Source organism: Haliotis asinina, chromosome 2 (assembly GCF_037392515.1).
Source record: "Haliotis asinina isolate JCU_RB_2024 chromosome 2, JCU_Hal_asi_v2, whole genome shotgun sequence".
Classification (NCBI taxonomy): Eukaryota; Metazoa; Mollusca; class Gastropoda; order Lepetellida; family Haliotidae; genus Haliotis; species Haliotis asinina.
The window spans coordinates 16,008,155-16,021,633 of NC_090281.1; the positions used below are offsets into that span (position 1 = coordinate 16,008,155).

Genomic DNA, 13,479 nt, shown 5'->3' on the forward strand with positions numbered 1-13,479 from the left:
CCTGTTGGCTGCTGATAAGATGGCTGCCACTTGTGTTGGAAACAACAATTAATTACAAGGTTGTATGCAAACCACACTCCAACAAGTAGCCTTGGGAGGGACTTTTTCTGATTCTGTGACTGTTGGATAAGCAACTGCTACCAACTTTGGGCCTCTGATGTGAAAGTATAGTTAGAGAGGACATTCTTCAAAGTGGTAACAATGATAACACAAAATCGATAGATGGGAAAATAGAGTATCGTTGTGTAAATAGTGTTGATATGAAACATTAAAGAGATGCATATTTTTCAAGACTGATTTGTCCTATAATTATTTCCTATCGATGAAAAGCATACACTGTGCTGTTTTGATTCCACTTCACCATCTCTGGGATTCCCTCAAAAAATATTGTTGGCTTCAGTGATCTGCCAACCATTATCTTGCATTCATGCTATTTGACTGACAACTATTTCTACTCAATGTAGACGTATCAAAAATCTTTAGACGTTTAAATCAACCATGAAAGTAAGTTATAACTGATATTGTTGTTGAAGTTAAGTGTAACTTGTGGTAACTCCTAACTAACTATGGACAATTATTTTTAACATGACTGCTTAAAATACATACATCTGACTGGGATCTGAATGATGGTCTTGCTGCTCATAACATGGGCATTAGTCCACATGCTATGACACGTAAACCCTGGTAATCTACAGATAGTAATTCATGATAGGGGCAAGTGTGTGAGAATGGTTTTACTCCGCTTTTAGCAATATTCCAGCAATATCACAGCAGGGGACACCAGAAATGGGCTTCAAACAATGTACTCGTGTGGAGAATTGAGCCTGGGTCTTCAGTGTGATGAGCGAACGCTTTAACCACTAGGCTTCCTCACTGCCCCTAATTCATGGTTAGTTTCTCTTGCACAGTTTCTGTGTCAGTGAGTGAGGGTTTGTTTGTCTGTGAGAGAGATATAGGGAATGTGTGTCTGTGTACACACACACACATGCATGCATACACATCTATGTTTCTCTGTGTCTGTGTGAGTGTGTCTGTGCATTCATTGACTGAAGTTCATGGAATGTTCAAAACAATTCAAATTGTAATCTGCTTCACGGATAATTGACAAATGCACATAGTCTCAATGGGCAAAATATAACATGCGCTTGGTGACACAGTTTATGTTATAGATGTTTTTTGTTTTAGGAAAATATGTTGTGCACACGAACTTACTTTGTAACATCTCGTAGATAAGGCATCTTTCTCTGTCTCTGTGTCTGTGTGTATCTGTGAGCGAGCGTGAAAGTGTACGTACCTGGGTGTGTTTGCATGTGTGTGTACCACACAGAGAAACATTCTAGGTATATGATGCTGTCTGCAACTGATAGACACAATGAGAATCAATCCCAAAAAGGGTCGATGGGATTCAATAACCAAAGTCACCAAATTTAAGTCAGGGACCTATTCATTACTCAAGGTAATAAGTCACCTCATACCACAAGCACAGAGACATATTCACCACCCAGTATACAGCACAAGCACAGGGACCTGTTCAGCACCCAGTATGTTGCACAAATACAGGGACCTGTCCACCACCCAGTATGTTGCACAAATACAGGGACCTGTTCACCTCCCAGTATCTTGCACAAGCACAGGGACCTATTCACCTTCCTGGTTACTGCACAAGCAAAGGGACCTATCCATTACCCAGTATGTTGCTCAAATACAAGGACCTGTTCACCACCCAGTATGTTGCACAAGCACAAGGACCTTTAGGTAATTGCAACCCAGAATGTTGCACAAGCACAGGGACCTATTCGCCTTTAGGCTATTGCACAAGTACAGGGACCTATTCATTACGACGTATGTTGCTCAAATACAGGAACCTCTTCACCACCCAGTATGTTGCACAAGCACAAGGACCTTTAGGTTATTGCACAAGTACAGGGACCTGTTCACCACCCAGTATGTTGCACAAGTACAGGGACATATTCATCACTTGGTATATTTCAAAAGCACTGGGACCTGTTTATCACCCAATATGTTGCTCAAACACAGGGACCTGTTCATGACCCAGTAAGTTGCACAAACACACTGACCTGTTCAACACCCTGTATGTTGCACAAACACAATGGCCTATTCACCACCCAGTTTACTGCACAAGTACAGGGACCCATAGGTTTGTCAGTGACTGATGCATCCTAGTACACCATGGGCGGATCCAGGAATTTGAAAGGGTGATTCAAACCTCCTAAACTTCCATGCCCCCTTCAGATCCACCAATGGCACACCATATCTAACTCAAGTGCTAACCCTACATGCATGGCAGTGTCAGTCAACCATTATGTCATTTGTTAACACTGAAACCTGCTTCTTCTGCAACACCAAGGTATGATTATCTTGAAATTGACTATCAGATGTAATGTTTCACCAGTAACTGTGAGTTCACATCAGTATCATTAACACTGCCAGTCATGCCCTCTGCCAGCGGGTTAGAAACCTCACAGGAATTGTGCAAAGCTGGTATCAACAACCTTCGCCCTAGATGCTAACAAGATGAGATTAACACAGCTTTGGACACCTCAGTATTTATCAGGGTGGGTCTCTAAAATATGGGGTGACACCTGACAGAGGAAGCATAGATATGTGCCATTTAGGTGAATCTCACAACCTCCCAGATGTGCTGATGTTTGGATCGTAATCAAGATGATTCACCAGCAGATCCTAGGTCTGACTAGGTACAAAACTCTGATCTCAATTATAGCTATGTCATTTTGACACCCTTTAGCTACTGCAAACATTAAACTGATTTTATACTTTATCTCTGATTTTTTCGACACATTTCAAGAAATGTGTGCACCAGTGTCTGACCTCCCCAAACACCACCACATCACCTGTTGATACTTTATTGAATATTTCAGAATCAGCAGACAGTGTGGCTGTGCCCTGCCTAATCCATCAACCAGTGTTAAATTTCATACTCAATATTACTCACAAGCTTTTCAACTGAAGGTAATCTTTGCATGTACCATTTCCACCACTTTCCCCTCCTATGGCTTCACCTTCCTCACGCCGTCCCTCAGTTACTCCATTACACTTTACCCTTCTTCCATTAGCTACCCTTCTTCAATCTTCCATCATTACCCATCTTCCATCCCTACCCATCTTCAATCTTCCACCCCTACCCATCTTCCATTCCTACCCTTCTTCCATTAGCTACCCTTCTTCAATCTTCCATCATTACCCATCTTCCATCCCTACCCATCTTCAATCTTCCACCCCTACCCATCTTCCATTCCTACCCTTTTTCCATTAGCTACCCTTCTTCAATCTTCCATCATTACCCATCTTCCATCCCTACCCATCTTCAATCTTCCACCCCTACCCATCTTCCATTCCTACCCTTTTTCCATTAGCTACCCTTCTTCAATCTTCCATCATTACCCATCTTCCATCCCTACCCATCTTCAATCTTCCACCACTACCCATCTTACATTCCTACCCTTTTCCATTAGCTACCCTTCTTCAATCTTCCATCATTACCCATCTTCCATCCCTACCCATCTTCAATCTTCCATCCCTACCAATCTTCCATTCCTACCCTTTTTCCATTAGCTACCCTTCTTCAATCTTCCATCATTACCCATCTTCCATCCCTTTCCTACATTTCTCCTCCCCTCCTTCATTCTTCCTGTCCTATTCCTCTATGTCCGCTCTGCTTTCCTCTCTTTTCTTCCATTCCATTTTCTTCCATTCTCCCACTTTCCAACATTTCCCCCTTCACACCTTCTTCCCCCACTTTTCTCCCTTCATTCACCTCCCCTCAACCCCTTCCCATCTCCCCTCATCTTTATCTCCGCCATCTCAGATGACCATTGCCATGGTAACAAGTTCACCAAACAAAAAAACATTAACCCACCAAATATCCTGAATATCAGGATCCCAGGACTATCTTAACAGCTATTTGCTTTCAGAATGACTAGTAACCAAGACTGCCATCTATATGGGCTCGCTCTTCCTGCACTGAGGCCATATATAGAACCACAGAATAGATTGTACAGGATACACTGAACAAATTACAACTTTGCGGGGACCAATTTGGCCACAGAGGAAAACTTAATTATCCATGATCTGGGATTTCCTGTTATTTACACTAACTACTACAGATATAATTGTTTATTATTTGACATTCAAGTGTCTGTGCCTTTGGATGAACAACATATGGTTTATTTACAGAGAACAAATTATGCAAATCGTAAAAATATTATTGTTTCATGCAGTCAATACTTTTGTACCGGTCTCTGTTTGAATGAAAGCTGGTTAAATATGTACTTTAACATGTGGATGTTCATGTTTCTGGGGAAACGCATCAGTTTGAAATTAATGCTTTAAGTGTAGCTGTAGCTAACCTGCATATGTGTCAACTCAGATAGCCTAACAACAAAGGTGCTGTTACCACTGGCATTTTAATGGTATGTACAAGAGCACTCAGCATGTGTTATATCATCATTGGTGGAACAGTCTGGCAAATATATGTTTAGGCCCAATCATATTTCTTGTATTACAGATTTTTGTCATCAGAAAACCTAAGGCAAGAGAGAAAAAATAATAATATGACCAATCAAAGTAATAGTCCTTTTGAATACTCAAAGTATTTTAATTTTGGCAAATTATGAAGAATATATGGGGCAAAAAACAATCTAAAATAACATGTGCTTGGAAGTTTACATCTTGGGCCAATAAATTACATTAGGATTTCACTTTTGGAGCAGGCAAGATTAATTTTTATTTATTTTCTTATTCTTGAAAAAATATGACAGGTGGATTCGTAAAACAAGAAATAAAATTGGTCTGGCCTTAAAGAGCGTGGACAGAATTCATAAGAATACAGAAAATAGGTTCAATTTAAAACTATGATATCAATAAAAAAAAGTTTCAACACGTCTTCACACTCCTTACTATATCAGTACCAACTAGTAATCAATTATGAACAAAACTGACTGAGTAACTAGCATCTATCAGATGTTCATAATGTAACCCACTAGAGTGTCGGGACCAGATACAGTTATTTACAAACATGCTGGAATAGCTGAGTACAACAACAATCAAAGAAGCAACTTTGGATATATATGCGTCACTACATGCTGACTTAAACTGAAAATAATTCAGTGATCAAGTAAAGACACAGTGAGCATTATACAATGACAACAATCAGCCATTTCTGAACTAATATACAGTACATATGGGTGACTTCTTTGAGTGGCATTTTAGAAGATGAGAAGTACAATACAGACAAACTTTACGGATAACTTCTTTATTTCATGGGTGTGACGATTTGATTCAGATTCTTGTCTCTGCTTGACAATGGTACAAGAATCTGCATCAAAATGCCTCAGTCGGAACACAAAGAAATTGATTTCCATACAGAAGAACACTATTTTTCATAGATGTAACAATAAAGAAGTTCTCTATCTACAAAAAAACTTTTCCTTGTCATCATTTCAGATTCTAAACGCCACTTAAACTAGATATTCACAAAGTTTGTCTATACTGAACATAGGGATCTCCTTCTATCCAACACTGAGGTGGGGAAGCCTAGTGGTTAAAGCTATGGCTCATCATGCCAAAGGCCTGGGTTCAAATCCCTCATGGGTACAATGTGTGAAGTTTATTTCTGATGTTCCCAGCCATGATATTGCTAGAATATTGCTCAAAAAGGTGTAAAACCATACTCAGTCAGTCAGTTCTATCAAAGAATCTCAAGACCTGCAACTCTAAGAAGTGTGATGACATCAAGTTAAGATCGACTCACCTTGATACAGACACACAGTGAAAGAGGCAAAGTGATGATGACAGCAAAATAGGACAACGCTGTCAGGAGAAGTCCACATGGTCCTTGGCTTTCTTCACTGTCTTCCGCTGAAAAAAACAAACACACAATGTTACACATACACAGCATTTGAAATACGTGTCTGCTCCATTGCCTGGAATGAGTTGTTTTCAACACAGAGAGCTGGATTGTATAATTTACCTCCCCGACGGTCATGCTAAAATTCAGACATGCGGTAAGAAGATGTTTTGTGGTTTGTGGGCAATTAAGTTTTGGTCAGGGCTGGCAAGTTTTACATCTAACAAGCCCTGTGTTCTGGCTTAACCTTTTGAGATTCCTACCCTGACATACAATATTTCATTACAGTGATTACACCTCCCAGTAGATTACAAATCATAGTTTTTATGGGAGAAGTCCATGCAGGACGCAAAACTGTACCTCTCAGAAAAATGTGCTCAAATACAAACAATGTCCTTAGCCACAGATATTTGACTATTTCTATTCTTAAATGAGCACTAAAGTCTGATCTATTCCAGTGAACCAGTTTACGGATGAACGCTAAACAGGGTGACAAAAAGAGACCAGCCTATAATGATATGAAATACAAGAAAATGAAATAAAAGTAACCATATACACACTGCATGACAACAAACTGCAACACTGCATGAAATACTGCAACACTGTATTTAAAAATGTGTAACACTGTCCTGCACAAATTTTTACACTGTATTGCAAAAACACTAACATTGCATGGAACACTGTAATACTGAATCAAACTAATGGCAACACTATATTACAGATACACACTGCATGGAACACTGTAATACTATATTGAACAAATGGTGACACTATATTACAGATATACACTGCATGGAACACTAATACTGAATCAAACAAATGGCAACACAATATTACAGATACACACTGCATGGAACACTGTAATACTATATTGAACAAATGGTGACACTATATTACAAAAACACACTGCATAGAGGTCTGTAATAATCTACTTCACAAACTGTAACACTATTTTGGACAAAAAGTAACACTGTTTGAAAACTAAAATAATGTAACTGACAAACAGTTACCATGGTAACACTGGTCCTGGCAAAATATGTAACATAGTCAGATACTGTTGTGTGGAAGTTGAAGGGACCTAATTGAAGTTATCCGAGGTTTCACACAACCACAAAATATTTACTAACCCGGACGAGGCAGGGACCATGCTTTGACTTCATGACAAATTTAAATGCGAACATCAAAGTTTGATATAACAGTTTGACTGTACTGTATTGTCAAATGTACCGACCAGTAACGTGATGTTTGACAAACTAAATAAATGCATGTTTATTTCCATTCAATCTAATGACCACCACAACAACATATTGATACATGTCTATTGGAATAAAACTACTATATGCACTATCCTCTAGCAGCATCCCCCAGCGACACATGGACAATGTGACCACAGAAATATACTGCTTGCCTCATGAATACAAATTGGATTGGGACATATATCACCTAAACGTGATCTCAGCAAATAAATGAGGCAAATATGACTTTAACCAATAGTGCTGAGACTGTGAATGTGAGCAACTGCTGGATTTCAGTAAACATCTGTTGCAAGAACAGTATTACCAATACTCTTTCTTTTGACACAGTAGTTGCAAGGGCAGACTTACAGATATATTAAGTTTATGTATTAACTGTTATTTCATCTGGGTTTCAAGTTCCTTGTCAGTTATCAAAAGAGACTGAAACTACTTCGAGTTGTTTCTATTTCACTTAAACTTTCCTTGTCAGTTATTAAAAGAGACTGAAACTACTTCAAGTTGTTTCTATTTCACTTAAACTATACATTAATTTGGAAAATTAATTCAAATGACACAAATCAGAGACCATATAACAGATATGGTCTGTGGACAAATCAAGAAGAAAATAACTATTGCAATAGTATTACAATAGTTGGTTGCAATAGTATGTTACAACAGACTATTGCTATCACAAAAATGTCACCCCTCGTAGTCACTATTGACTAATGCTTAGTCTCTGAATATACATAATTTTGATAATCTGGCAGAGCAGATATGCCTTTACAAAAGGGAAATTAGGCAGTTCAGGCGACAGTAACTGCTAAAACCTGTAAAGGTTAAGTATTTGAAGTGGAACAGAATGATATAACAATATTTCTCATAAATTACACGAGTTGCAATACACATCTTCATATACAATCAAATATTTTCAAACCAGCTTAAAATCGATTCCATTCAGCTGTGACTTGCTGTCTCCATAGTAAATATCCTGCCTCTGATTATGTGTGATGGGATGTAAAAGGATGGCACACTCAGGACAGCAAATAATTTTCTGTTCTCACAAGTCATGTTGATATTGTTTTCTTCTTAGTGTGTTGAAAAAGTCTCAGCATATTCAGGCTTGCCCTCAGTTCTTCATATGACATGCATTCAGTAATCTTTCATTTGATGAATCACAGATCTGTGAGTTATATGTAAACAGTTTGACATTTCTCAAACAAACAAAAAAAAACCAATCCTCAGCAGCATCAGATCTGACTCAACAAGATTCAAAAGAAAAGGTTTTTGTTTTATCAATAACATGATATCTAAATGATATAACCATTTTCCTAGACATTTTCAGGAAATTCATATTTAAATCTTAAGAATAACTCCTTTTACATCTCTTTCTTCCCACACTCTTTACAGCAGTACCAAATGAAAAGAATAAGACGTTTTAAAATTTCTAAGTTTGTGTCTGGTGTATATCTACTTCTTGGCGTGCCCAGCTAGCATCACATTACTAGGCCAGTACTGGCATCAATCTGGGGCCCCTTTCACAAAGCTCTCGTAAGCCTAAGATCTCGTAACTTTTCTCGTAGCATTTGCACCTCCTATGTTACAGTATGCCAGGTACAAGAGCTACGAGAAAAGTTACGAGATCTTAGGCTTGTGAGAGTTTTGTGAAACGGGCCCCTGGTCTGTACCACTGGTACTGGCATTAGATACATAAGTATAGAGTGAGTATTTGACCAGTGCATGTTTTCTGTACATAGCCCGTTACCAGCAAAACTGTACTGGGCCACACATGGACGGTTACCTTAAATACTGCACCACTATACTGTACCAGCCCAGTACAGGCCCAGTATAGACAGTGCACTTCCTGTCTGGTGAATTGTGGGGGATTATCTCAGGACCATGTTAGTCTGCTCAAGGGAAATCGTCAAAAGGTAGAGCATGACATTTTCTACATTTTGGAATGTAAATTTACTTAATGTGACTCTAAAAAGTAACAATATTTGTTGAGAAGCTCTTATAAAAACTATGTTTTCGACTAAGGTTAAGCATTAAAACTAATTTTTGAACAATAACCTCTAGCATGAAGTTCACTGGGACAAGGGCATTTGAAACTTTCAGTATGTGTCATGTTGTTAGATCAGGTGGACATGCCTCATTTAAGTACATAAATTCAATATAACTGGTCTAGTACTGTTTGGTAATCCATTCACACTGGACAATAACATCAAAAGGTTGAACACTAAATAAAACACTGAAAATACTTCAAAAGAGACTGTATCAGGTGAACTGAATTTTGAAAGTTGTGTTGAACAAGCTCATCCAGAAGGACAATAAATAATGCATCATGTTTTCATCTTGTTTAATGAATTAAATTCATATGGATAATTTTGTGTTTTCTTTTCTTTTTCAGAGCTTCCTTTTGGTATCAGCTTGTAATGTATATACCAATAAGAGAAACAGTATTAAACGTAACCCGGACAGTGCCAATGAAACTATACAGGTCCAATTTGCAGCTGTTACGGCTGTGTACTGAACCATATTTCTTTGCCTATACAACGCAAGTTCAACGCCAATTTGCAAAATATTGCAGTCCCAGTTCTGGAATGCTTGGGCTTGATTTGCTGACTTTACTAGGCCAGTAATAGCCAAGTTACGTTAGATGGGATAATAATACCTACAGACTGCCCTAAGAAATAAAAACACACAGGAACAAAATCAATAACCTATGTGAATGATTACTTAAAAATTCAATGTCTCCAAGAATTAAGTAGAACCCTGGTGACCACAACCAAAATAAACATGGCCACCCTTGTCCTGACACCTTGGAGGGCTCCAAGAACCAGCTCATCTCTCACATGGAGATTCAAAGACCATGACCATACTTCACACAGGTTCATTTCCAGCAGTGTCAAGATCCTGTTACAAAACCACAAACAGCATTCAAAGAAATATGGAACAATAACTTCGTATGGTTTGAAAAGGAATCACAACTAATGAAAGCAAAAAGAACCAAATAACATTTTCTGGAAGCACTGATACAAATCAAGTCTCACTTCCCAAGACTAACCTGTTCCTCTGGATAAAACACTCCTTTATCATTGTTAGGATTACCATGGCAACCAATGTATCCTCGGAATCCATTATTTACAAACAGGTTGAAACAATCAGTCATTCCTCTCCATGGTCATGCAGTCTGGATAATACTTTACATACACTACAAATGTTTTCCAGTTTTTAACTGACAATTCCTTTTGAATAATGAAAATGTAATTAAAAAAATATATCAATTTTCTATTTGTACATTTTAAATGTTTTTCAAATAGGTTTTGTAGTGAATACCTACTAATTTTAAAATATAACAGTTTCTAAATTTTTATTTTCACCTTTTCACTGTTTAAAAAAAACAGCGAATCAAGAAATCAGTTCTTAAATTATGTTTTGTCCCATTATGTCATTGTCTGAATACAACTTTAATATTTTAAAATTGTAGGTTTTACCTCATCTTTGATAATCTCCAGAAAACATTGTTATTGCCATACAAGCAAGAAACTGATGAATTACCATTTGTGGGACGTCATGCTTTTGGGAAGACACCGAGCATCTGATCACAGACACATCAGTATAGCCAAAAACATTACGTAGACAAGTATAGTAAAAAGCATCCTTGATAATCTCCAGGCTATACATTACAATAAATCTCCACTATACCCTGGATGCATCTACGTCGGCACAATGATTTTACAGGACTAATCCAGGGAGTCATTTAAGAGTTCAAAATAAGTCTTTTTGACAGGCAGTTTGGGAAACATTACATTTACATAAATTTTCCTTTTCCTAACACTGAATTTGAACATTTTTTAAAGCAGAAATTCTAACTGATCTAAGTTGTTTGTACACTGTTCAAGACTGAAGGTAGTGACCCCTGTCACTACAAAGTTACATGACTGCTCACATGATTACACACCTACACAGGGGATGGTAAATGTATCCCTTTGTATTTCATGAAATCTTTGAAACTTATCAGATTCTTGCATACTTCAAAATCTTCAATCTTTGACATAAAGGCATGAGTAAGTGAAATTATTTTATAGTCACTTAGTTTTGTGTAACTGTTTTATCACAACACATCTGTAAACTGCATTCATTTCATAGACTACATATTAATCTTAACCAGGGCAAACTTCGATAAAAGCCCAAATAACATTCTTTTGCTGTCAAAAGACATCAATATGCATGAGCAACTGCACAGTCTTTGATGACTGGATCCCAAGTACCTCCACAACTGTGGCGCCATTGAGTGAAAAGACACTAGTTTTGGGAATCAGAAACCAAATCTACTGTAGATTATCAGAGAACTTGAACGACTATCAATTATAATCAAAATATATACATTTTTTATTAATACTAAATTTAAAGGGTTATTCGCCATGGGTTTTTTTTATCTATGGGTTTTTTTTATAACTAATACTATCATGCAATGAAATGCACACATGCAAGAAAGACACTGGAATTGTGATTAAATAATAAAAGTGTTAAAACTTTTTCAATGCACATAGCTTTACACTGTTGAGTACATGTTTCTTCATTTGCTTCATTCAACAGTTATACTATAACACAAAATTCTGATTAATCAAAAATAGTTTTTTTTACAATCAATAACTATAATCCTTCTTTCAGTCAATGTTCAATTATTTTCAATCACTGGAACACCACTAAAAGACACATATGGAGCTGAACACATTGTGGGATGAGTCAGTGCTGATATTGTATTTTGTGCAATATACGACACAAAGCAGTCATGCACCTGCCACCTCGTGGTGGTGAAAGTGTCAGTTTAATCTGGTGATCCGGCAACATGTGGCTCTTGTCAGCTAGAACTGATCAATCAACCATGAAATATAGATTCACTTCAATGAATGAAGCAAACAGGATTCACAGCCTATATTTTAAATATGTGCTCATCACACTGAGACTCATGCTCCGAATTTGTATGTTGGCTAGAAGTGGAAATGATAATCTGAATTTATTGTACAATTTACAATCAACACAGTAGAAACATATTCATAATTAGGTATATGAGAGGAATAAATGAATGTTTCAGTAATCCAAAGTCAGTTATTTTATATCAATCAGGACGTGTTTCAAGACCCTGTATTGATGAAAGTAAGAAATACACCAGTAATCTCTTTAACTTATAAGATCACTCTTGTAATACAGTGAGAAAAAGGTGAGTAAGTGAGTATGGTTTTAGGCTGCACTTAGCAATATTCCAGCAATATCACAGCAAGGAACACCTGAAATGGGCTTTACACATTTTTCCCATGTGGGGAATCAAACCCAGGACTTAAGCACGATGAGCAGATGCTTTAACCAAGGACACAATAGTAAAGCCAGAACAAGAGCCACTACAAGACCAAGACAACACATAACAGTCGGGCAAAATCAGCAGGCAGCTGGAAACATCCAATTGTCACATCATTGTATTGCAACATATTACAGTTCAGGTACCCGTTGGCGATATATATTGGGAGATTAAGAGTTTGACAGTAGGTGCCATTAATTGTACATGTTGATCACAATTTCAACACTCTAAGCCCTAAAATACATATGATATGGTTCTAATAACAGCAATCTCAAAATCAGGTTGCTTAGTCAGGGATTCTATTTTCTATTTTAGGCAATTTATACCATTAGTAGGCCGAATAACAAAAGAAAACATTTGTTGAGAAAAGAAGTCTTTGTAGATTATAATTTACACCCTTAAGAAAATCACACAAACTTCATATATGCTGTCTATCCTGTACACTAGTTCTCAGCAAAGATATTGCAATACGTATCATTTGAAAAGAGTACTGTGATACCGGTGACATCAATAACACATTCTTGGCAGATACTAATGGCATTTACAGCAGAGATCCTCTGAGAATTGTTGATAGACTTGTGTAATGTTTCTTGATAAGACCAGATTTACTTGGGTCTTAGTAGATAGTCATGGACTTGTCTGAAGGCATCCTAACAAGGTCCTGCCAACATGACAGATTAGGGGGTGGGTCTGTATAGCTTCTGTGTAGGATCACCATGACTGCCAGAACACCATGGCTAATTGTCCATTGACACTGCTACAGAAACAGCATACTGGAGCCCATTTGTCTTCCGAGATGATGCATCACAACACAAGATTTGGGTTAGGAATGGTCTCCGGCAACCAATCACTGTTGTAAGATGCCATTCACGGGATCCAATAGTCAGACTCACTGATTCGGTTGACACATGTCATTGTATCCAAGTTGTATAGATCAATGCTTATGCACTGTCAACAAGATCAAGAAAAGCTCATGCTGTTGATCACTGGATCTGTCA

General features: G+C 37.6%; 1 protein-coding gene across 2 annotated transcripts in view; it reads right to left on the bottom strand.

Moving 5' to 3' along the window:
- Positions 1–13,479, bottom strand: part of LOC137273313 (band 7 protein AGAP004871-like) — a 101,723-nt gene that overhangs the window by 40,680 nt on the left and 47,564 nt on the right. For both annotated transcript variants that reach the window (XM_067805884.1, XM_067805883.1), the window contains exon 2: positions 5,792–5,898. In XM_067805884.1, coding sequence (XP_067661985.1) covers positions 5,792–5,898 — 107 coding nt within the window. The remainder of the gene's footprint in view (positions 1–5,791; positions 5,899–13,479) is intronic.